The following is a 26,308-nucleotide window of genomic DNA, read 5'->3' on the forward strand; positions in this document are numbered from 1 at the left end:
CTAAAGTTAAAATGTGTAGTGGGAAATCATTTTTCTTGCAAAATTTCATGAAATTGAAAGAAAAATTGACTAACCCAAAGCCTAAACTACACTATATTAGCCATAAAGTCTTTATCCTACCAAGATTCATCATAAAAAAAAAATCCAAGAATGTGTTTCACAATGGGGTTTCGGCATTGAGCTTTTTAGACAAGTTTTTGTGTATTTTTTTTTTTAAGTTTACAAAGCTTAAATATAAAGATGAAGAAGGGGAAGTTTACCCAAATGTATTGAAGAGCCTTTGATTCCTTGAGAAAGCTTGAATTTGCTTGAGGAAGTTGACACACCTTGGAAGAATGAGGAGGGTTTTTTTGCTTGTGGAGTCTTGACCAAACCATGGGTCTATTTAAAGGAGGAGAAGGGAGACTCCCCACTCACCTGAAAACCCTTGGTATTCTCTCTCCCACGATTTAAAACAAGCAACTGCCATTTTCATGACTGAGACGTTTTATTATTTAAAAAAGGTGGGAGAATGTCAAAGGTGATTTTGGGAATTTTGGGACACAGTAATTGTTAAATTTACTGCAGATCCTTGCTAAGAATAGGAAAAGTTTATCATATGAGAAAATCATATAATAAACTTGGGAGGCAAATGTTATCCCCAAATATTTATATTTAATGAGATGGCAATTGAATAGACACGTGTCAGTTGATAACACACTCTTATCAATGTGTTGACTAAAGAAATGAGAAAGATTGAGACCAGAAATGTGTCATGCCCGACCAGGGATGAAACATGGCCGACTAGAGGTGTGTTTGCCTATGCCGTCTAGAGGTGTGCTTGCATATGCCGACCGGTGGTGTGTTTGGCCAACTTGTCGACCAGTCGCTTTGGAGGATGGATTTGATCAGTCGACGGATAAGAATATCAGAAGTTACCATCTAGTGATTCTTCAGTAAAGTTCGGTAATAGCTTCAACCCGAATCATTCGCAACTGCCGCGGGAATCTCTCAAATATCCCGAATAATAGCTATATTGTTGTAATTTAAATTTGTTTATTATTTTATTAATTAAAGGTGGTTGAAACAATGAAGGACCCTGTCAAAGTGGGATATTTTTCATTTATGATCTATAAGCCTATAAATAAGAAGCTCATGGCATCATTTGGAGGGGGATCCGATTCTAGAAGTATTTTTACTGAAAGTTTAGAGAGAGAAACATTGTATCTTTTCACTTGCACTTGAGAAACTCAGTTGACTCAGACTCATCTGATCTCAAGTGTAGGCCAAATATATTACAACTCTAAGTGGATTAGGATATTACCAACAAATTGGAGCTGAACCACTATAAAATTACTTGTGTTATTTATCTTCTATTCAAGGTTTATTGTAGTTTTTTGCGTCTACTTGCAGTTGGCCAAAATCGTGGTCAACAAACACAATACCAGGAACTCAAATAAACAACAAGTAACAACCCATAGCCTCTAAAACACAACAATTATAACTTAATGTCTTTAAAACTTAAACTTATACTAATACTTAAAACCCAGCCAGATACTTGAATCAAAATAGAATTAGTGCTTACCTCAACAATGATTTTGACTCCTTGAACTGAACCTTAATTACCCCACATTCCAGCCTTCAATCATAGCCTCCAACCTCAGAAAATGACTGCCCTTTTTTCCTTCAATTTTTCCCAAAGCCCCAAACAAGAGAGAGAGAGAGAGAGAGAGAGATGAACGTGAGAGAGAGTGAGTGTGTGAGCTGAGAGTGCCTTTGGTTTTGTGTTTTTTTTTCCTTAGGTTCTAGGCTCCTCTAGCAGCTAAGTCTAACCAAGGCATAGATAGAGAATGATCAAAATGCCCCTAGTCTTATCCTTAGCCCTTTAATGCCTCCAAGGGCAAACCCGTCATTTACCACAATTCTTATTAATCCTCAAGTAGTCCTATAAATTCTCAATTAATCTTGACATACCCAATTTATCACCAAATAACTACCCGTAACTCGATAAATCCTGAATATGCACTATGTTCCCAAAATACCCCTAGGCTCACCCCGAGCCAGGTATTTAACCCCGTTGTGAATTTTCTGCTAATCCGCTCACTAGGATCACCGCGAGCCAAATATTGCAAATATATCCACATAATAATGTGGTCTCAGTTATTTCACACACATAATTACATTTATACCATTAATGAGTCAAAATTACAAATATGTCCTTATTAACAAGAACGGGCCCACATGCATATTTAATACACATAAACATGCATATATATATATATAAATTCATATCACCATATAAATCATGTACACCACATAATCACACATATGTTTAATTAATTTCACATATAAATCTAATTATGCCCTCTTGGTACACTAATCAAGACACTAAGCCTTATTAGCAAATTTGGGACGTTACAATCACTATTTTTCCCAACATACGACTCATACTCCAATGAGTCCCAGTAACTCATCGAATCACCTAAATACCCCTTGGCTCACCCCGAGCTGGGTATTAGTCCTCGTTGTGACTCTACCGCTATCTTGCTTAAAAGGACCGACTCCTATCGAATATCTAAAAAATATCCACATAATAATGTGGTCTCAATCATATAACATAATATAATCACAATTATGCCCTCAGTGGGCCAAAATTATGAATATTCCCTTTAAATAAAAGTGATATTTTTTACACATATTTAATACACTTAAACATGCATAATAAGTCATATCATACTATAACTCATGAAATTCACATAATCACATAAATATTTAATTAAATCACATAATAACACATAATATCCCAATAATGCCCTCCTGGCACCCTAATCAAGGCACTAAGCCTTTTTAGGAACTTTGGGACATTACAAAGTCATCATTCTCTGCCTCAAGCCTCTCCTTTGGGCAGTGAGAGTTACAACTTGGGCTGCTAGATCGGGTGTCTCAGTCATGTCAGCCATAGCTCTCAAAAAGAAATCTTTGATCATTTGTCAATCGTCTGATTGCTAGGGCCCCACGGTGGGCGCCAAATTGTAGATGTAATTTCCTACAATTGATTAATTCGGGCACCAACAACCTGTCAAGAGCAAAGAACGAATCAAGAGTTCAATTAGGAGTACTGATGGGGTGTTAACCAAAGGGACTCCGACACTCAAGTCAGTCAGATCATAATAGAATAAACGATAAAACAATATGATTGTAAAATAATCAATAGTAAAAGATGAGTAATAGTGAAGGTAATGGTGATGGCGAAGCTAGAGAGTTCGTTCTAGTTCGGTCGACTGGTTTGACTAATTGGATTAGAGAGAATATTGTTAGCCAGAGAATAGTTTAAAATGTTTGTTTTTCTTCTCTTAGAACCTCTCATTTTTCTTATAGTCGTCCATCATCCTGTGACTTTCTCGTCCTCTAGATTCGTTTGACTCACTCTAATTAGTTCCATTCCAAAATTTGTGGGAAGGGTTACGTGTGTCTTGACCGTTTTGACGTCCTTGCCTGACTAAGTGTATCTGTGTTTGGGTTTTGATTGATTGTTAGACGGTCTATATAGCAAATACGGGTCACTTGCTTATGTCAGATTGGGTCTGACTGGCTAGTCTGGTTGCCTTGTTGGGCTTAAAATATGTTAAAATGGGCCTAACTAGCTAGTTCGACTGGCTAATTGAGCTTTTGGTATGTAGACAAATTTTGCCCACTACACTAATATGGCTTTTTTTTTTTTTTTAGTTTACATTTAATTGGGACTATTAATATCATATATTGAATAAATTATTAAAATCCCATAAGAAAGTTAACAATTCTAGAATCTCGTATAAATCAAAACTTTGAAAGGAAAAAGAAAACATATTTCATTTCATGTAAATTACTCTTATGTCAGGAATTACTATTACGTTTATATGGCAAGTTACACTTATGTACCATTCATTTTTATTATTTCTTCCAAGTGATAATCAACTTTTTTTATTTTATTTTCTTTTATTTTATTTATTATAAAATCAACTTTTTTCTAATTATTTGTTCAAAAGTTGGAGTGGGTATATTATTCGGTTTGGTTAGCCCACCAATCTGTTAAAAAATGTAGGGCATGATAGCCCTGACTCCTGAGTTATAACTTTTCGGCCAATTTTTAAATGATAATGGAGCTTTTGGATGGACGGGCCAATGGTGCATCTATACACTAACATTTGGGACGAATCTGCTAAAAAATACAGAAGGACCAATATGCCAAAAAGTATAAAGCGAAGGACCAATAGTGCAGAAATCCCAATCCTTTTGACTATTTATGTCCCTCTCTCGTGAAGAATAACGATTTTTCTTTCTTTTTTGAGGTTCTTCTATGATGCTACAAGGAAGTAAATTAGAAAAGTTCTGAAAATACTCACCAACCAGTCCAATAATGAGAAATATTAACTCATTTTCAAGAATAATAATAAAAACAATCTTATGAGATATGGCCCCATGTATCTACTTGATATAATTCACACCGTCACAATTCAATTACCGAGTCTTATTAGAAGTCGTCGGGTACAAGTCTATATGATAATATTAGCATGAGAATTTGAAAAAAAAAACATTAATTACATTATTTAATAGTAAAAGTGTATTTTTCTTCTAAAGGAAATATCTTTAATATTTGAACTCCACATAACATCTTTATACAAATTTGTGGACCTCCTCTTTAATCAAACATACTTGTGTAAACTCACTTGTAAATGTCACACAATAATTATTAAAACATTACGCCACAACCAAACTCAACAATTATATTTCTCTCTTAACATTCTCATCAATTATATATTTTTCAAATTTTCATACGAAGGACCCCCAAAACGGATTCAAATATGCTGTCTAACTTGGTGTCTTAATTTTGCATCTACTCAATTAAAGAATGACACATGGATTTCTATTGACTTTACAAAATATCACTCCTAATTAATAAATAACAGAAATATATCATTCACATTAAAATTTATTATATACACATAATAACTAACATAAATATATATATATATTAGATACAAGCAATTTAGTCTTATTTATAAAATTTATTAAATTTGTATCATTGTTATATAAATTTTAAATAAATAAACAATATTATATAAAAAAAATAACATAATCATATTAAATGAAAAATTAAACAAAAATACTATTTATGAATTTCTTAAATATATATAATATGATAACTTTTTAAACATAAATAATAATTTTTTTAATAAAATTTAAGATTATGTATTATATATTATTATAATAATATTTTATAATATTTAAATTTATATTAATATAAATATTAAATGTTTAATTTTGTATTAAATATTATTATAATAATAATATTTTATAATATTTGAATTCTTATTAATATAATTAATTAGTAAAAAATTATGATTATATATTATTATCGTAATGATATTTTATAATATTTAAATTTATATTAATATAATTATTAAATATCTAATCTTGTATTATATATTATTATAATTATAATAATATTTTTTAATTTGAATTTATATTAATATAATTATTATATATGTAGTCTTATATTAAATATTATTATAATAATAATATTTGAATTTATATTAATATAATTAATAAATATATATTTTTAAGTTAGTTTTAAATGTATATTATAGTAAATATTTAAAATATTTTGTTAAAATCAAAAAATTTCATTATCTACACATATATTTTTAGAAGAGATATATATTATAATTTTATATTGGCTTAGATTTTTTTATTTTATATGCTTACATTATTAACTTACTTCTTTCTAGTCATTTTTAGTTAACTCGTAACAGTAACAGTAACAATTTTAATTTTATTTATTTAAATTGTTTCAGTTTTATTGTTTTACACGTTAGTTTCATCTTTTAACTTATTAATTTTTGGCAAAGTTTTATCTTATTTTATAAGCTATATTATTTTTTTATATGGAGTTTTGTTTCTTTTGTCTCTTAAAAATAAAATTATATTTTAAATTGATTATTTTTTGGTTGGAATTTCTATATTTATAGTGCTATCTCTCTAATAAATATTTTTTGCCATCATTTTAATTAATCTCTTTTTAATGAAAAATAACAAATTTTTTACTGTAGCATGTTAACTAAAATAAAAAATTAGAATGACTAGAAAAATATTATATATATATAATAGGGACACTCTTAATTGTTACTACTCATAGATAGTTACTTTAATATTAATCATTGGATTAAAATCAATAATCTATATTTATAATTGTTAATTAATATTTCTAAAAATAAATTTTGACTTTTTTAAACTTTTGGAAGGGCTACCTAATGACATGGTAGTCACATATTTATTAATTAAAAAATAAAAAATAATCTTATTTAATATTCATTCTCCATTCCTTCTTCATTCTTAAGTCATTCATTTTGTCCATTCCATTAGGAAAAAGAACATTTTAGAATTAATGGGAATAATTAATATGACCATTATCTTTCCAACTAATATTTATTGCCTAATTAATCTAAAAAAAATTGAAATTATTGATTTTATATATTTTATTTATTTATTTTCATCGTCGTTATAATCATTCTTCATCAAAAACTTGGTTAGAGATTTATAGTAACCATCTATGTGTAATAACCATTGAGAAATCTTCCATATCTCTTCTATTTAATAAGTGTGTAGATAACAAAAATTCTTGGTTTTAACGATTGTTTATTTTTTTAATGTTAACTTTAGCGGTAGTTTGTAAACACTTAAATAAAATAAAATAAATAATTAAAAAAATTAAAATAAGATATTTTTGAGATATTTTACAATGATAATTATTTAAAAATAATAAATAATTAAACAAATTAAAATAAGATATTTTTGAAATATTTTACAATGATAATCATTTAAAACTAATAAAATAATATGTTTTATAACTTAAATAAAATTCAATTAAACTTAAACTCACTTATTAGAATAATATCATATTAAACATATAATATAATTTACTGTCAATTAGCAACAAAATTTTTTTTTTAAATCTAGTAAGAAACATAAATTTAAAATCCACGTATAATATTTAATATTACATTAAACATATAATATATAATATCTTATTGTCACTCCCAAATTCAAAAACTATAACAAACATAAACTTAAACAAAAATAAATAAATTATTTTAATTAAAATAGAATATTTATTTAAAATTTATATGACATCAATATAAATTTAATAAAAATAATTAATAAATTTTATAAATAAAATTAAACAAGTGTGCATATTGCATGTTGCTTGTATCTAGTATAATAAATATGTATAAACAACGTAAAATAAAAAAGTATGCGAATAAAAAAAAAATATAAGGAGAGAATTCTTTTGGTAAGAATTACTATTACGTTAATTTTGTATATAATAAATTTTAACTTTAATAATATATTATTATTATTTTTAGCGGCAATGGTATATTAGGATTAGTTATTAATTTGGAGTTATAGTTTGTTTAAAAGTCAATAGACATGTGCCACTCTTTAATTAAGTAGACACCAAATTAGGACACCAAATTAGCCAGCACATTTGAATACTAATATTTAATGTAAAATCTGAAGTATTATCAATAAGAAAATAGTTTTACTAAAGAGAAAGAGGAACAAAGCAAAAACTGGTTTTTGATAAGCCTCCCATACATTTTGAGAAAAGCGCCTAAGTAAAGCTTAAGTAAATTTCCGTTGTAATTTGCATTCAATGTATTCAGTTTGTTCTTTCAATTTTGTAGGATGTCTATATATAGAGGGAGGAGTGCCTTTCTGTAAAAGGAGAGAAAAGGAGAGATTGAGAAGAGTGGACTCTTTAGGAGAGACCAATCCTCTTGAAAAATTGGGGTAGGAGAGAACAAGCCTCTAGAAAGCTTGTATTTATACAGTTGCTAATTGTTGTAATAAAAGGGCTGTGAGGATTTTTTTCCAGATTCCATTATTGAAACTTGAGTTTGATTCTTACTAAGAAAAAGACTCAATTTTACATTTAGTTGACTCAAACTTGCCATGTTTTCTCACACGATAATCAGATTATAGTTTTTTTTCGAAGTTCCAAATAAGTATTAAGCGCACAAAAACCTTCTTTTTATTTTTAATAAAAGAAAGAAAACACAGGCTAAGACACGTCGCAAAAAGAAAAAGAAAGCAGTAGATATTCAAGAGTTTTTGCAGTAATCAATGTAATTATAGAAGTAAAATGTTTGTAAACTAAGTCAGAGAGCATCCAGGAGCTATCCCCTGGCACAACATAGATCCCAATCCAATGAATCTTCAGCACATAGTCGGTGGTGAAGAAACAAAAGTACAATCCATTTGCAAAAATAAATAGGACAACCTATCAAAGATAAGCCTAATTGTAAAGGTCATCTTCATCAGCCGCACCGGCAGTGGTTGCAAAAGGGTCAGATCCTGCTGCTGCAGAGCCAGACTCTGGGAACCTGAATTCGGTTCCAAACCCTCTCGACTGCTGCAATGTTTGAGCAAATGCCTGGTATTTGCGGATATCAGCATCACTGACACTCCGCCGAGCATACTTCATTGATTCCTCAAAGTGAGCTGCCTTGATCTCCGCTACTTCATCATCCACATCCTCTTCCATCGCCTCAGGGTTATCCTTTCTTCTCCTCTCCCTCTCAATATCCTGCAGAAGAACAAGTGCTTCATGGTTAATTCTGAAACATAAATAAATAATACGAGAAAAATGGAGAAGCATTTAGGAAGAGTTCTATCATACTTTCTCGATGTTCTCTCTGATGGCATATTTGCAGGCACGCTGGCAGATTTCAGTGATATCTGCACCACTAAATCCTTGAGTGTACTTGGCAAGGGCACTGAGGTCAACATCTTTGGCGACTGGTGACTTCCTAAGGCAGGACTTGAAGATTTGAAAACGAGATTCCTCATCTGGAAGAGGAATATAAATCAGCTGATCAAGACGGCCTGGACGTAGAAGAGCAGGGTCTATAATGTCTGGTCTGTTGGTGGCCCCAATAATGAAAACAGTCTTCTTGGCAGACATACCATCCATTTCAGTAAGAAGCTGGTTCAAAACTCTATCAGCAGCACCACCAGCATCTCCTACACTGCTACCTCTCTGAGCGGTGTAGCCAAAAAAGAAAGGCAATACATCAGTAAAGAATGCAACACTAATCCAGTCAAAGACTGCGATCAATATTAACAGAAACCCAGAAAATAAAATGCACTGATCACTGAAATGATTATCATTAGAGCTGTGAAAACCAAAAAGCAAACCTACAAAATCCAACATGTAAATATGTAGCTTCTCTTTTAAGATGCAGAGAATTAGTTATAGACTAACTGCAGATTCCATGAGACAAGTTTAATCCGTTAGAGAGAGAGATCAAACCTGAGTAGCAATTGAGTCAAGTTCATCAAAGAACAGAACACATGGTGCAGATCCTCTGGCCTTGTCAAAAATTTCCCTTACATTAGCCTCACTCTCTCCAAACCACATTGTAAGCAACTCAGGACCCTTGACACTGATAAAGTTGGCCTGACACTCATTGGCAATGGCTTTGGCAAGAAGGGTCTTTCCACATCCAGGAGGACCATAGAAAAGAACTCCCTTAGAAGGCGACATACCAAACTTCTCGAATTTCTCAGGATGCTCCACAGGGTACTGTACAGTCTGCGTGACCATAAATAAAAGGAAAATTAAGCAGAGAGATTTCTGAGGTCTCTTCAAACATAGAATACAATGCAATGTATTCAATTACCTCTTGAAGTTCCCTCTTGACATTCTCAAGACCTCCTATATCCTCCCAACTAACATTGGGCACCTCAACAACCTAAATCATAATAGCTTCAAATTAGACATCATCCAAGACAAATTATAATGAACCATCAAAGAATACCATCTCACTTCAAACACATCACTAAAACAATTACCGTCTCACGGAGGGCAGATGGATTGCTTGTTCCAAGAGCAGTAGCAAAGTGCTCATTTGTAACAGCCATTGAGTTCAGTATCTCAGCATCTATTGACTCATCCTCTAAGTCAATAACATCCATCTTCTCCCTAATGCACTGAAGTGCAGCCTCAGTACACAGAGCAGCAAGATCAGCACCAACGTAACCATGTGTGTCCTTAGAAATTCTTTCCAAATCCACCTGTACAAAAACAGCTCAAGAGGTTCAACAAGCTTGAATAGAAAAAAGGAAAAATGTTAAGCTTGAAACAACAAAAAGAATTTGATGTTTACATCTTCAGCAAGCTTCATGTTCTTTGTATGAATACGAAGGACCTCAAGACGACCAATTTCATCAGGAACACCAATATCTATTTCCCTATCAAATCTGCCAAACCTTCTAAGGGCTGGGTCAATACTGTTGGGACGATTTGTAGCACCCATAACAATGACATGTGCACGAGATTTCAGTCCATCCATGAGTGTCAGTAGCTGGGAAACAATCCTCCTCTCAACTTCTCCATGTGTCTTCTCTCGCTTTGGAGCTATTGAATCAATCTCATCAATAAAAATAATTGATGGGGCATTCTTCTCTGCTTCCTCAAAAGCTTTCCTCAAATTGCTTTCACTCTCTCCAGCCAACTTTGACATGATCTCTGGTCCATTAATGCAGAAAAAGAATGCACCAGTTTCATTTGCAACAGCTCGTGCAATTAAAGTTTTACCAGATCCAGGAGGTCCATACAGTAGAATTCCTTTTGGTGGCTTAACTCCAATTGATTTAAACAGCTGTGGGTGTCTAAGTGGCAGTTCCACCAGTTCACGAATCTGAGCCATCTGCTTTCTAACACCACCAACATCATCATAACCAACCTCATCCAATCTATCCTCATCCTCCCTTCTCACTGGCTCCCCCTCACAGAAGATCTCAGTGTCAGGCGCAACCACACAATACTCTGGAGGGTCAGTTTCAATAACCTTGAATTCAACACTCCTCATTCCTCCTCTAACGAGGAAAAGATCACCTTTTCTTACTGGACGATATGCTTCCAAGAAGTAAGCTGCAAATGACAAAAGTACGACATTAATTCATTTTAAACAACAGTAAGAAGACTAAATAATGATGCAGACTACAAAGAATTGGCAGGTGCAAAATGCATTGACAATGAAATCCTCCCAACATGGAATGAAAATTTAGTTTAATAGTGAAAAACAAATTTCATTTTCATCAAATTAATCCAGTATAAAAAAATTAAAAAAATTAAAAAATAATTTAATAGCAACACAGCTTCACAAACAAGACACATTAAATGAAAACCTCCCATTCTTTACTTAAAATATCAGAACATGTAAAAGAACATACAGTGAATATAATATTACTCTGGATCTCTAAAGTCTAGATAAGGCAACTCAGCTACCAATAACAGATATTTCCATAATAAGATACACCACACTATGCAGCGCAAAAATTAAAGAACTTGAATTATAGGTAATTATTGATAACTTACTAGTACTACAGGAAAAGTTATATTGCAAATGCAACTATGAAAGTACCTATCAGCACATTGTTTCAAATGATTGATGATTTGTGTCAAGCTAGTATTTTTTATGCTAAACTAAAGAGTAACATAAAGTACTAATTGGCATAGCAAGAGAATGAAATGTACTAATTGGCATAGCAAGAGAATGAAATATATCTAAGTTATCTAACTAATATATCAGCCAAGGTGCATTTAACACTGAAACGAACAGACAACAGAGTAAAAATCAATCCAGCATTGGCAGGTACATTAATGATTAATCTATATCATATTTGAAGTTTAAAGGCTAGGAAAAATACTCACGTTTCAAGTATGCATCAAAAAGATTCCCAGTAACTCCCTCAATGGAATCATCAATGGGTAGAATGTGCACACGTTTTCCATACTTGACATCTGCACACTGATGCACGGAAACAACATCTCCAAGCCTGACTCTTAAATTGCTCCTAACAACCTTGTTCATCCTTATCTTTGGTTCATCGCAGGTATCATCAGCAAGAGCAATGCAGACAGTGTCCTTCCTTTTCTTTCCCTGAACACCAGAAGCAATGAACCAAGCCAATAAGAAACTCATAGATACAATACAAAGACCCGGTACTACACTACAACACGTAGCGAAACGTAAAATAGAGCTTGGGCAAATACATTAAACCCTAATTTCGACCAGGGCAACCTATGTATGACCAAAATCTCGAAGAAGAATCAGAGAAGTAATAACTGTCGTATCTTCCATCCACCAACATTTCAAACATTTCAATCCATAAAATCATTGATGCAATCAACTGCCATGATTTCTCAGACCCTAAAAGAGAAAGTTGAAATCCCACCGACCCATGGGAAACTGCGGCATTAAATCACCACCCAATACCTAATTTTCCATTAACCCTAACCAGAACCCCAAAATCATCACTACCCATAAAGCATAAAAGCACAATTCTTGCTAAACTAATTAAAAATTCATCAATAGAAAAGAGTAATTAACCAAACCTTAATCAAGATCGTGTCGCCACGGAAGAGTTGGAGTTTCTCCAGGGTGTCCGGGTGAAGAGAGACAACCGAGTTGTCATCGTTGATAGCCTCATCCACAACAAGCCGATTCGCAGCCTTCTTCCGCTCGAGAATAGCGGTACTGAAGTCCCTCTTCGTTCCCTTACTGCCAGGAAAGAAAAACCCAGAATCGAAAAACAACAATCCATCAAATAAAATCCAATCAAAATTCAAATCGGGCACATAAACAAGCAAGATAAGATCTGAAAGCTTACGCGTCTGAAGATTCAGCTTGATCAGTCATGTTTGAGACCAGTAACGAAGACGAAGAGAGATCAAAGTTGGGGGCAGATCGAGGAAGACGAAGACAAGGAGAATGAATGAGTATGGGCAGTATTGGGATCTGATATTGATATTTATAGAGAAATAAGCTCCGTTTCTTGTTTCCAAAGAAAACTTTGAAAAAAAAAAAAAAAAAAACTTGGCTTTACTTGTTATTAAGTTCTAGAATATTTCATAGAGTGAAAATAATCAAAATGAAAAGAACAAATTAACTACTAAAAAGTTTTTATTTATTTTAGTAAAGAATTATGTATTTAGTTCGGCAGATCGCAATAAAATATTAGGAGCATTCCCAAAATTAAAACATTAGTTACTATAGTTGTAAAAGGCAACATTAATGTTATTATAACTTGTAACATGATTACTAAAAAGGTTTTTGGGAATATAGGTTATAAATATGAGCAATGATACTACTAACTCTATGTTGCAAAGAAAATTGAAAGAAGGCAAAATATAAGTGGAAATTACACCACATGGCCTTTTTTTTGTGCACTTAAATTTTTTTTAGTGAAATTTACATTTGCTATTGTTTCTATGGTTTTTTTTTTTAAACATATAACTTTTTAAATCCCAATATAAATAATTAAACTAATAAATAAGTTTTCAATCATATATTTATTTCCTTCCTCCATTTTATTCAAATTAACTTATTATTTATTTTTATGAGCATTTTAATTGATAACATCTTTATATATTATAAATGTGAGTTTAACGTAAATTGTTGTTTTCTGTTAAATTTAACACTTTCTTTTATTATTTTCTTAACAATGTTATTTTTAAAGTTATCTAAATAAGGCAAATATTTTTTTTTAAAAAATAATACAATTTAATAAAATCATCTAAATAAGAAAAATAAATTAAAAAAATAAAAAAGTAATAAATGAGCCATAATAATTTTTTATCACATATTTTAATATTTCATATTAAAGTATACTCTTTCAATTATGTTTTCAAAGCTATAAGTGAAAAATATATTTATATGTTTAAATTTATTCTTTTTTTATTAGTTATATATTTTGTCATTTAACGTATTATGTTTATCCAAATATATATGTAATAGTGAAATAAGATACAAATTTACATATTTTCTTATTTTATCATTTAGTTTTTGTTGACCACGTTTTACTTCAACTAAACACAAGAGCAATTAAGCAAATGAATAATTAAGAAAGAAAAAAAAGAACACATATTTTTTACAAGGTAGTCAACGAGTCACTCTTATTTATCTGTCTGCGTTAAAGCTTTAAAAGCAATTTCACAAAGTTTTTTGTGTACAAGAATTGAGCGTCCCCCAATAAATGACTAAATTCAAGTATTTATAGACCAGGTTACATATATTGCTTCCCATATTTTTAGGGAAGTTACAACCTTATTTATTTTTCAAAATGTAAATAAACATCGATAAATACAAATTAAATACATTATTTAAATAAATATCCCTTAAATATAGGGTTGTTTCTACACGGAATTAACCAAACTCACATAAATAAGAATTTACAACTACATTCTCATGTGTTGCTTTAACGCGCTTTCGAGCTTGCTTGTTGCTTCGAGCTCAACATTCCAGTAGCGTCGCCTCCTTATCTGATCAAACTTTCGAAACCACCTTTCGAAAGAAACATCTGCTTTCAAGCTCACAGTTCATGCTAGAGTGCCAATGACGTGGCACCTTAGAACCTGTTGATTATTTGTACAAGTAATCATGCCGAATACTTTTAGTACTTTCGATCTTTCCACTTGCGAACCTATATTTCAAGGCTACTAATTCATTCTCGAAATTTGGGTGTAACATTTTGCCCCCTCAAAACTATCTTTTCGAGACCTGTAAGAGGAAACTTTTGTACTTCACTTTTGGAAAACATGCCCACCTACCACACTCGAGGATGGACATGTGTCAATGTGAGAGTGGATACCGAGGGTACTTGAGTACTCTTCTTCTGATTCCTGAGTTTCCTACTCGATCCCCTTTCGAAAATGAGTTCCCAAGAATTTCTTTGTACAAGTATTATTAATCCACTCTTTGATTTCATCACCAACTTCCAACATGTAAGTCCCTCAACTTTCTCTTTGTAGAAATTTTTTTCATATTGGTTCTTGATCTTGTTCTTGAAGATTTATAGGGAAAAGGGTGCTTTGATCTATTTTTCCAATAAATGGACGATAAAAAAGAACAATTTTTTAGGTAAAATTTCATGGGAAATGATATTTTTTCTAAGATTCGTATAGGTTAGATACGGGTATCGTGTTAAGCAAGATATAGGGTTTTAGAATAGGGTTTTAATTTCACATATTTCAATGATATCCCCATTTTTGGGCAACTGCCATTTTTCCTAGAAAATCGGGATTACCCGAATCGAAAATTAGGTACCCACTTTTTGTGGATAAAATTTCGATACTCCGAGCCTTTGTTGGCTTAGTTACATCAAGATTATTGTCTCATCATTTCGAGCCTTCAAGCTAAAATTTTTGAGGTATTTTCCCAATTTATCCATATCTTTCTTTTTTATGAGGGTCCTCGCATTTTTCTTTATTGTTAGATGATGCAGTCTTCCGAGAAGAATTGGTGTGGCCCCGACCTTGCCACTCCTTATCAACCTCCATCGCCCCAAATTGAATCCCCGTTCTCGCGTTACCAAAGACTAATATGGGAACACAAAGAACGAATTGAACGTGAGGACATCAGTGCCCATTTCCAACACCAGACAATTGAGGTAGAAGAAGGATAGAGGAGGAAACTGCGAGTAGTCGTTCATCCCGACCCTGATCCACAAATTAGGCGCATTCCACTAAACCCCAATCTTAAAGTCTCTATTGCCTTTCTTCCTCACAAGCTCTCCTTCGATATCATGGAGAACTCATCAAGCTAAAATCTCCCATCAGCCCCCATGGCATCTTCCATTTCTACCGCCAAAGGTGAATTTTTCGAGGCCGACCTCTATAAGAGCATGATCACCTCCACAAGATAGATATCGGACATATTGTCTTGCCATGGCCTCAAATTATCCAGCAAGCTAATGTGTCGAGCTCTCAAACCTCTTGAGAGGAGTAGTTACGCTCCGGGTGCGAACAACCCGGATAGGAATATTAGCTTGCCGAACAATTTGAGGCCATGGCAAGGGCTTCGTCCCTTATTTCATGTAACTAATTAAGGTCTCGGGGGCCAAGACAATTTATAGCTTGCATGGCCAAGCTATTTATTTATCTTAATGTGTAATTATTTTCGTAATAGTAGTTTTATGCTCTTAACATTCCATCTCGAAAAGTTTATGCACATTGTCGGCTTATAATTTTAGTTTTCATACTCATTTATTCATACAAGTATATTTCAAGTTTATCTTAAATTTCCATATAATCATATATGGTTTATTCATTTGCTCATAGTTCGATCTCGTTTTAGTCAAGGTCAAATTCTACTTATACCCTATATCTTCTTTTTTAGAAATACTTAATGGGTGTGTAGTGTTGCTTGCCTAGTCATCTCTTACTTAGTAAACATTTGCCGTCCTCATCCATGATAATGGTTTCGAGGTTGAAATCGTATTTGTAAAAAATACTCAACTTAAAAGATTTTGAAATGAATGTTGGTTATTCTAGGCTTGTGTATATTTAACTTCGTGTTTGGTTTATGATTCGAGCACTTAATAAATGTTTTTACTTTTGTTGTATTTTTATGAGCTTATGGTATCATTTTATACCACTTATGCCCCCTCAAAATCATATGATTGTGAAATCTTAGGTTATTGATATTGAGAGCAAGAAAAAAATTCAAAAAAATAATGAAAATAAGGAGTATTTTATTGATAATACTGAAAAAATACAAGCTTGGTTACAAAAACATATTTCCCAAATCTACTGATAATATGGTCGTAGATGTTCACCGTTTCAAGCTCGTAGAACCATTTCTTCATTTAGTCGAGCTAGTTTGTAGACTCCAGGTCGAATGATGGATTCAATTTGGTATGGTCCTTCCTAATTGGGTACGAGCACTCCTGTAAAAGTGTCTCGTGTGGCTAGGAACACGCGTCTGAGCACTAAGTCTCCTAGTCCAAAATGCCTATCTCGAACCCTCTTATTGAAGTACCTTGTTGCCTGTTGCTGGTATGCATCATTCTTAAGTTGAGCTTCGTCTCGCTTTTCTTCAATTATGTCAAGGGATTTTTCGAGCTGGGATTGGTTTGAGTCTTGAGTGTATGCCTCACATTGAACTTTAGGAACCTCGACCTCTATTGGCAGCATAGCCTCGCAGCCATAGGCTAACGAGAAGGGTGTGTGTCCAGTTGAGGTTCGAGATGTCATTGTGTAAACCCATAGGACTTGTGGTAATTCTTCGGGCCATCTTCCTTTAGCCTCTTCGATCCTTTACTTCATAGAGCTTGTTAGGGTCTTGTTTACGGCTTCGACCTGATCATTTACCTGTTGATGGACCATCGAGGAAAAGCTTTTAATAATCCCTTTTTTTTGCAAAATTGTGTGAACAACTCGCTATCAAACTTGGTTCCATTATCTGAAACAATATTTCTTGGTATTCCATATTGACAAATTATGTTCTTTACCACAAAATCTAAGACTTTTTTTGAGGTGATAGTGGCCAAAGGTTCAGCCTCAATTCATTTAGTGAAGTAGTGTACTTCAACTACCGCATATTTTACTCCACATTTTCCCATTGGTAAGGATCCTATGAGGTCGATGCCCCATACTATGAATGGACAAGGGGAGCTCATCATGGTGAGTTCGGTTGGTGGAGCTCAAGGTATCGAAGCGAATCATTGACACTTGTTGCAGTGTCTTACGTATTCGAACACATCTTCCTTTAGTGTAGGCCATAAATATCCTTGTCTTACCACCCTTTTAGAGAGGCTATGCCCCCCAGCGTGGTCTCCACAAAATCCTTCATGAATTTCTTCTAGGATTTTCTTAGCTTCGGGTGGAGTTACGCATCATAATAAAGGCATGGAGTATCCCTTTTTGTACAACTTTCCTTCCAAGATAGTATATCTTGGTATCTTGTACACCAAATTTCGAGCCTCATTCTGATCTATATGAAGGTTCTCAATTTCGAGGTAATCAATTATGGGTGTCATCCAAGTAGGTTGTGAGTCTATCATATCAACCTTGATTGCATTAAGCTCGATTATGCTTGGTTTTAGTAAAAACTCCACTGAGACCACATTGAGGATGTCAACTTCCCTGGTCGTTGCTAGTTGAGCTAAGCATCAACATTGCGTAAAATTCAAATTGTTCGAATGCCAACTTGACTTTTTCCAAGTATGGCGCCATTTTAGTTCCTCGTGTAACGACCCGGATTTTCAAGACTCAATAATGCGGAAATATAAATGTTTTCATTTAACAAAATGTCTCAAAAACCCATAGAAAAAAAACTTTTTAAAAAGTCGCATGGCCATACTTAACATTTAGTTACAAACATGTTTTATAAAGATTAGAGTGAGCCTAGTTTAGGAAAATTACACAACATTTCCAAAAATCAAAAGGCTTCCCAAAAGGTCGATCCACATGTACATTTGCAAGGAAGACTCCAGCGCTCACTGCTCTGCCTTGCCCTTGCCCTTACCTACAACATGAAACAACTAGGTAAGCGAAAACGCTTAGTAAGATCAACTTTCAAACAAGCATAAAGAGAATTAGGGTTCCGGACCCATCCGGGACCCTACACAATCAATTTCAAGAACGCTAAAGCATCCTGGCAAACTTATGGTCATGCCTGATAACCATTGATAAATTAATTCATAACTAGATAAAATCCTGCACTCAGAAAAATCCCAGAACAAGCAGATATATTATATTACAACTATATCTTATCAACAATTATATCCCTGCACTCAGAAAATCCCAGAACAAGCAGATATATTATATCGCAACTAATTCGAGACCAACGCTCGACAATTTCCAACAATTCATGCGTAACGCGCCCTCCAACATAATTGCTAATCTGTAAAAGAGAACCGAGTCCCCACACTAAGATCTAGCCAATAAATACTCTCATCAATGGTAACTATTGTGTTACCTAGGGCATCGCTACTTATTCAAGAGTGTAATCCAATTTACACGATTTTACGGAGACTTCTATGTTAATCAGTGATGCTGGTGAGCAGCTGCCCCTAGGGTGTTCAGCCTCACTCAATCTTGGCAACCCCTAGTATCTCTAGGCACTCTCACGGAATGGCCAATATTCACGGCTGCTATCCGAGAATAACTTATCAGAGCACTTGCTCGGATTCTAACCGTCCAATGATTAAGTAAGCATGAGGGCCCCTAGGTCCCATTTATCTTGGCGCCCCTAGGTTTAACCAGCTTATCCTCATCTCATGGCCACTCGTCGCGGTAATGAACCGGACATAAATAAAATCAAGCAGTGTGATGGGGATCAACCGTCTAGGATATGACGGACTTCTACCGTTCATATTTTCTAAATCAGCACTCACTATACTAACGTCTCTAAGCAACTTTCTATGACAGCCTATATATATGCATGTATCCCTATACTAACATACAAGACAATAATCATTTCATGTTGCAGCCATACAATATAAGTTGACTTACCTGGAGTCCTTAGCGCTCAGCATGTTTTCACCCTCCAACGTTCAGTCCAGTTACGCTTAGCCAATACTGTAGTTATCCATACAGTATACTCGGATTAATTATGGCACTCATAATTCATTATTATTATTTTGGGCAGTTTGGTCATTTTAATAAAAGTCATTTGTAAGGATTTATAATCCTTATTTGGTTTTAAACCTATTAAGGAAAGTCATACAAAATATTTGAGGCTAAACCCTAAGTCTCGGGGAGACCTATCCTAAGGTCTCGATACCTAGGCTCGGGTATCACAATGGTATTTCCCCACAACCCGCTAAAAATCTTATTCTTTCAAGGTATCGCTATTAACCCGCACTTTCGACTAGTCGGTTAAAATATGTAAGATTTTAGCCTGTATTACATCCAGAAAATACAAATAAATTCCTTAATTATTTTTAAAGAAAATAAACTCTTTAAATTTTCCTTTTAGTTTTCTTAAGGTTTTAATATCTAAAAACCGATTTAAGAAAATTGCATAATTTGTCTTAATTAGGAAAACCGTTATAAATTTATCATCTTGACTAATTAATTTTCCAAAAGCAATTAATCAATTTTTACTTACTAGAAAGATAATTCATTTAATTATTTTCTCAAAATATAGGGTTTTAAACCCTCTTTTAATTTATTAACTATTAATAAATTAAATCTCTTATTTTTAGAAAGAATAAAAACTCTTTAATAAAAATAATTCATTTAAACTCAAAGGGGTAATTTTAGTGAAAATATGATTTCAAGACTTACCAATTTATATATTGAAATAAGCAAAATTTTACTTTTTACCTTATGTTCCAAAATCTCATTTTACACTAAGTGTGAAAAACCTATTTTTCACATTTTTAACTACATACTTCGTTAGTTCATAACTTGAAATTTACTTACCCAATTGTTACAAAAATTTCCCAATTCCATTTTTGTTATGCCATTTAGGTCTTTGTAAAATCTTAGGTCAAAATGAGCATTTTTTATTGGTGAAATTATTTTCCAACAATGAGGTAAAAATGACCTTATTTTCAAGCCCTTATTTTTTTCCAAACTTTGACAGTTAATAACTTTCAAACCGTTCAATATTTTCTTACCAAATTTTACAGTGGAATAATAGGTTATGCCAGCAATATGTCCACAAAATTTTAGAAAAAACTGGGTTCATTTACCCTATACAGTGGCTGTCCAAACTTGGTTCCGAAAATAAGAATACGAAAAAAACAGTTTTTTTTTACCTAAACTTTGAAATAGCATAACTTACTCATTTCTATACATTTTTTAGTGTTTCAAAAGCTAAATTTTATGTACTCAATCTCAAAAACATCACAGTACAATTTAATTTTACAAAACCAATATACAGTGGCTGCTTGACCCCTTGGAAGTCACAGCTCAAAGCATGTTTTGTTTTAGGGTATCCTACAAAACCCTTGGGGGTTTTGGTTCCCATTTTCAAAAATCAATACACATGCATCATAAAAATTATTAAACAACTACCATAACCTTATTACATCACCAACAAGAAACTTTAAGCATTAGATATACAAAATAATGCTTAAAACTAAAAACCCTACAACAAAATCATCAAAAGTAAACTTTTTACCTCTTTGGTGTTCTTGCTTAAGGTTTGGACCTTCCTATAAGCTTTGACTCCTCCAAAACCTTTCAAAAACCCTAACCAAGTTCCCCCAACAACATAGTTAATTAGCTATTTGAAACTCTATGCTTAAAACTTTACAAAAGCCTAGATTAGTGAACTTTACCTTAGGGAAAAATACTTCCTAGACCAAGACTTAGCCTCCAAGTTTCCTTGGTGTTCTTGAGGTTGAATAATGGAGAGAACACTTTGAGAGGTCTTCAAAAATCAGATGAGTGAATGAGAGAGAGTGGTGTGGTCGGTTGGGGAGGGTTGGAAGAGTTTATACTATCTAATTTATCCTAAAAACACACTTGCCCACTTGACAATATCCCCAAACCTTTAAATAAATGGGATTTAAACTCAATTAGTTAATAAATGGGGTTTCAAAACATCACTTGGCCGGCCACCCCTTGCTATATATATGATCATTTCATTTTATTTTTTTTATAAAGGTTAATAAATGTTTCATAAGAAGAAAAGTCCAAATTGGCTTTTGACACATTTTTCACTCTTATTAAGTTTTAATCACCAAACTTAACATTAATTAATTAAATTTAATGTCTCTCACATTTAATTTAATTAATCACATAATAAAATTTAACCTAAGGTCCATTCATGGAATAAAATTCCCCATTTCGGCAAAATTAGGCATTTACCACAAAATGCCTTAAAATTTCCATTTTCTTTTAGGTTTATTATTTTTGACCAAACTTTAACTTTTATGAATGTATTTTATGCCCAAAATATAATTGCCATGATTTTTCATTTTATTTTCCGAGATTTTTACCCGATCAGGGTTTTTGTGTCGATCCAGGACCGAAAGTCTTATCTTGACTTTTAAAATCACAAAATTCATATTTTGGCTAGCAATAACTCATGGAATACTGACAAACAAAATATAATATTATTTAAAATAATATTCTTAACCTGGGGGAAAAATCCCGACCCGAGTTGTTTAAAGGTACCCTAAAACGTAGGACGTTACACCTCGAGCCTGGTATTCTCCTGATACTTGGTTGACCACTAACTAAGAATCACTATAGCAGTGAATGGCCTTGGCTTTAGCCTTGCTAATAGTGCCTCATATTCAGCCTTGTTATTTGATGCTTCAAATCCAAATCTTAGTGCCTAATGAAACATGTTTCCTGATGGGGTTATAAGTATTATACCTGCCCCCAATCTATTCTCGTTGGAGGAACCATTGACATAAAGTCTCCATAGTTCACGCGCTAGGGTTATGACTTCTTCATTGGTTATTCCAGTACACTGGACTATAAAGTCAGCTAATGCTTGGCCCTTTATCGTTGTTCTCGGGTGAAAGGTGCTCTCGAATAGCTCGAGTTCAACAACCCATTTTAGTAGTCGTCTAGAAGCCTCAAGTTTTGCTAGTATTTTTCTTAATGGCTGATCAATCAACACATGTATAGGGTGCTCCTAAAAGTAAGGTCGAAGCTTTCGAGACACATGTACTAGGCATAGTGTGAGCTTTTCCATTAGTGGATATCTCGACTCAGCTCCCAGGAGTCATTTGTTAATGTAATAGACTGGTCTCTGTACTTTTTTTATCCTCCTGAACTAATGTCGTGTTGGTTGCATGCTTGGTTGTCGCGAGGTATAAGTACAATATTTCTCCTAATACCAGTTTGGATAAGATCAGGGGTTCGACGAGGTGCTTTTTGAGATCCTAAAAAGCGATCTCGCACTCTTCTGACCATTCAAATTTCTTGCCTCCTCTCAAAAGATTAAAGAATACTAGGCACTTATCTATGGATTTTGAAATGAACCTATTTAGGGCCACCATTCATCCAGTTAAACTCTGGACATCTTTATGCCTTTGAGGTGAAGGCATATCAATTAAGGCCTTGATCTTATCTGGGTTTGCCTCTATTCCTCGGGCATTCACTATAAATCCCAAAAAATTTCCCAAAGATACGCCAAAGGAGCACTTTTGTGGGTTAATCCGTATGTTATACTTTCGAAGTATAGTGAAGCACTCTGTGAGGTCGTCTGCATGGTTATTATTGTGCTTAGACTTCACTAGCATGTCGTCCACGTACACTTCCATGTTCTTTCCAATTTGCTCAGCAAACATCCTATTAACCAATCTTTGGTATGTAGCTCCTGCATTTTTGAACCCGAATGGCATCACGTTATAACAATACAACCCCTTGTCTGTCATGAAGCTCGTATGCTCTTGGTCAGGTGCATGCATTGCTTTCTGGTTATATCCAGAATATGCATCCATGAATGACATAATGCCATGACCCGAGGGGAATTCTACGAGTTGATCAATTCGAGGCAATGAGAGATAATCTTTCGAGCATGCCTTATTGAGGTCCGAGTAATCAATGCAGGTTTGCCACTTGCCATTTGGTTTCGGGACCAATACCTGATTAGTTATCCTTTCTGAGTAAAATGCTTCTCGGATAAACCGATTTGCCTTAAGTCTGTCGACCTCCTTTTTCAAGGTGTTCTTCCTTTCATTGTTAAGGAGCCTTCGTTTTTGTTGTTTCGTAGGAAAGTTTTTATCGATGTTTAATGCATGGCTAATAATATTTGGACTAATTCCAATCATATCTGAGTGTGACCATGCAAACACATCCTTGTTTTCCCTCAGGAAGCGAATTAATTGTTATCTTGCTTCTTTAGTGAGGTTCTTCCCTATTTTCACCACCTTATTGGTGTCTTTCTCATCAAGCTGAATGTCTTCGAGCTCTTCTAGGGGGCCGAGATCGGCCCTGTCTTCTTTTACTCTTGGGTCGATTTCTACCTTGTAGATCCTTTCTTCAATTTCCTCTATGCCTACCAGTGTCTGTGCACTAGCTTGGCCTTTCCCCTCATGGAGATACTGTAGCATTCCTGAGCTACTTATTGATCTCCTCTCAATGTCTCAATACTGCTTGGTGTTGGGAACTTCAAGGCCAGATGCCTTACTGATGTCACTGCTCCCAGCCTAATCAAGGATGGTCTTCCGAGTTAGACATTGTATGTTGATGGGGTGTCATTGACTATAAACTCTAGCATCATAGTAATCGAGACTCGATAGTCTCCTAAGGTTACTGGGAGCTCGATAGACCCTGTGCTGACAATTCCTTCTCTTGAAAATTCGTACAAGGTTGTTGCCCAGGCTTTCAAGTCTCAAAGAGACAACCTCATTTTCTCTAGGGTCATTTTGTATTGGATATTGACTAAGCTCCCGTTATCAATTCAGACTTGATGGACCATCTGGGTGGTGATGAACAATGGGTCATTGTGAGGAAATTGAACATGTAATGCATCTTCTTCTGTGAAAGTGATGGGTTGTGATTTGACCCTTTGCTACTTTGGAGCTCGAGGTTCAGGAACACAGGGAATCCGTCTCCCGTTTTCAACTCCAGGACATAACTCTTTTGAGAATTTCTACTTGCCCCAACAATATGAGGTCCCCCAGCGATGGTTATTACGTCTTCTCCATCAATTAGGGGAGGTTAATTATCATCTATCGCGGGGGGTGCGACAACTTGAGGTTGTTGTGCAGGCTGAGACGGAGCTGCCCTCTGGTTCAGCGAAGCTTGCACTTGATTGTTATTTCTATTTCTGACATATTGTCCGAGGTAGCCTCTCAAGATCAATCCTTCATTTTTGTCGTTAAGCTATCTGCATTCCTCAGTCGTGTGACCGATGTCTCTGTGGAACTGCAATTATTTATTTTGATCTCATTTCTCGCGTTGGTTGTGCATTAAATCAGGGCGCCTGAATGGAACTTGGTTCAAATTCGCTACGTATATATATTTCCTCGAGTTTCTGTAAGTTATATACTTATCTCCCTTTTTCTTTTTGTTCCCGCCTACCTCGGGGTTATTTCCTTCATTTTTCTTTGCTTGGAAGAATTGTCACCAAAAGGTTGGGTCGTGGATGGTGTTGTCGAGCTTGGGGCTAAATTAATGTTCGTCGTTGTAATTATTGGGGCCGGTGGCACTAGCTATAGTGCCAACCTAGCCTCTTCTACATTAATGAACCTCTGAGCCTGATGCGTGAACTCTGTGATTGTTTGCACCGGCTTCCATTGTATGTCATCCCATAGAGGGCTACCTGGTAAGATTCTAGCTCTAGCCGCCATTAGGTAGCTACTATTGTCAACATCACGAGCCCAGGTCGCCTCGATGTTGATTCTAGCCAAATACTTATTTAGTGACTCTCCTGGCTATTTTCGGATATTTGCCAAAGACGAAGCTTCAGGCTTGATACTCCTCGTAGCCTGAAATTGCTTTTTGAACACCTTTGAAAATTGTTCCCATGACGAGATTGAATGTCTTCAGAACTTGTCAAACCAACTTTTTGCAGCTCCCGAGCGTCGTTGGGAAGAGTATGCTTCTGAGCTCGAGGCCTACATTATTGGCTCTCATCACCGTGTTGAATGTGCTCAAGTGGCTACCAGAATCGGTGTTCCCGTCGTATGGTTCCACGTGTGGTATCTTAAACCCATTTGGGAAAGGCATGCTCGAGATACGAGGAGCAAAAGGCTCGAGCTCCTCATCTAAATCATAGGCCTTTTCTTTGTCCTTTCCCTCTCGAAGGAGCCTGAATTGTTCCTCGAGCTAATTTATCATTTCTTGGACTGGATCTACCAGGGGCAGAACCTGCACTACTCTGGGCAGGTTATTGTTCCAAGGAACTCCATCCCCTTATTGTAGTATCAAATTATAATAATTCCCTAATAAAAGTTGTAAAGGCTCCCTTTGGGCATTTAGATGTGCCCTTAAGTCTGGATTTTGTTGGTTGTATTGCCCCCGACTCTGGTTCAAGTGGTCTTGTAGATTGGGACCATTGTTTGGTAATTCTCATACTACCTCAGGTCAGTGTTATAGACACTCACCGACCTACTATAATCTTGACTACCATCGAGAAAACTGACAGCCCTTTGTTGTTGTTGTTGGGCATAGTCTCGAGGTGGATTGTCTACGTGCACTCTAATCCAAGTCTCCCGTGACCTCGATAGATAACTCTGAGACGGTTGGGGTTGCCTCGCTCATCTATGCCCTTGGTCAACACCCTATTAGGGCTTAGTGGTTACTCCTTTGCTAAGGCCGGGCCTGAGGGTTCCTGTCTCAACTTGCAATCCTTGCATTTCGGGCAGGCCTCTAAGGTGCCCCTTCTCTAGCTCGAGGTCCACTTGGAGCCTGTGGCACATCTCGTGCTGGTGGTGGATACCTTATTGGAGAGGGCGGATGCCTTATTGAAGATGGCGGTGGCCTTTCGTTGTTCCCAGTTGGTCTTAAAGACTCAAGGTTATTATTCTGAGCTACTTATGGGGGAGCTCGGTTATTCCCAATGTCAGCAGAAACTTCTCTGGT

General features: G+C 34.8%; 1 protein-coding gene across 1 annotated transcript; it reads right to left on the reverse strand.

Moving 5' to 3' along the window:
* Window positions 1–8,095: 8,095 nt before the first annotated feature.
* Window positions 8,096–12,855, reverse strand: LOC133831124 (cell division control protein 48 homolog D). Its single transcript, XM_062261305.1, has 9 exons — window positions 12,697–12,855; window positions 12,422–12,587; window positions 11,738–11,966; window positions 10,188–10,954; window positions 9,874–10,095; window positions 9,702–9,773; window positions 9,332–9,613; window positions 8,699–9,058; window positions 8,096–8,605 (listed from the first exon to the last, which is right to left on the reverse strand). Exons 1-9 carry the CDS (start codon window positions 12,723–12,725, stop codon window positions 8,315–8,317), a joined length of 2,418 nt encoding a protein of 805 aa, XP_062117289.1. The 5' UTR covers window positions 12,726–12,855; the 3' UTR covers window positions 8,096–8,314.
* Window positions 12,856–26,308: the final 13,453 nt, after the last annotated feature.

The sequence above is a fragment of the Humulus lupulus genome, chromosome 4 (genome assembly GCF_963169125.1).
Source record: "Humulus lupulus chromosome 4, drHumLupu1.1, whole genome shotgun sequence".
In the NCBI taxonomy this organism is placed as follows: Eukaryota; Viridiplantae; Streptophyta; class Magnoliopsida; order Rosales; family Cannabaceae; genus Humulus; species Humulus lupulus.

Coding starts and splice junctions, on each gene's coding strand:
- LOC133831124 (XM_062261305.1), bottom strand. CDS start 12,725: ATGACTGATCAAGCTGAATCTTCAGACGC. Junction 10,096..10,187: donor ACATGAAGCTTGCTGAAGAT/GTAAACATCAAA, acceptor GTTTTTGTACAG/GTGGATTTGGAAAGAATTTC. Junction 9,059..9,331: donor TTGACTCAATTGCTACTCAG/GTTTGATCTCTC, acceptor TACACCGCTCAG/AGAGGTAGCAGTGTAGGAGA.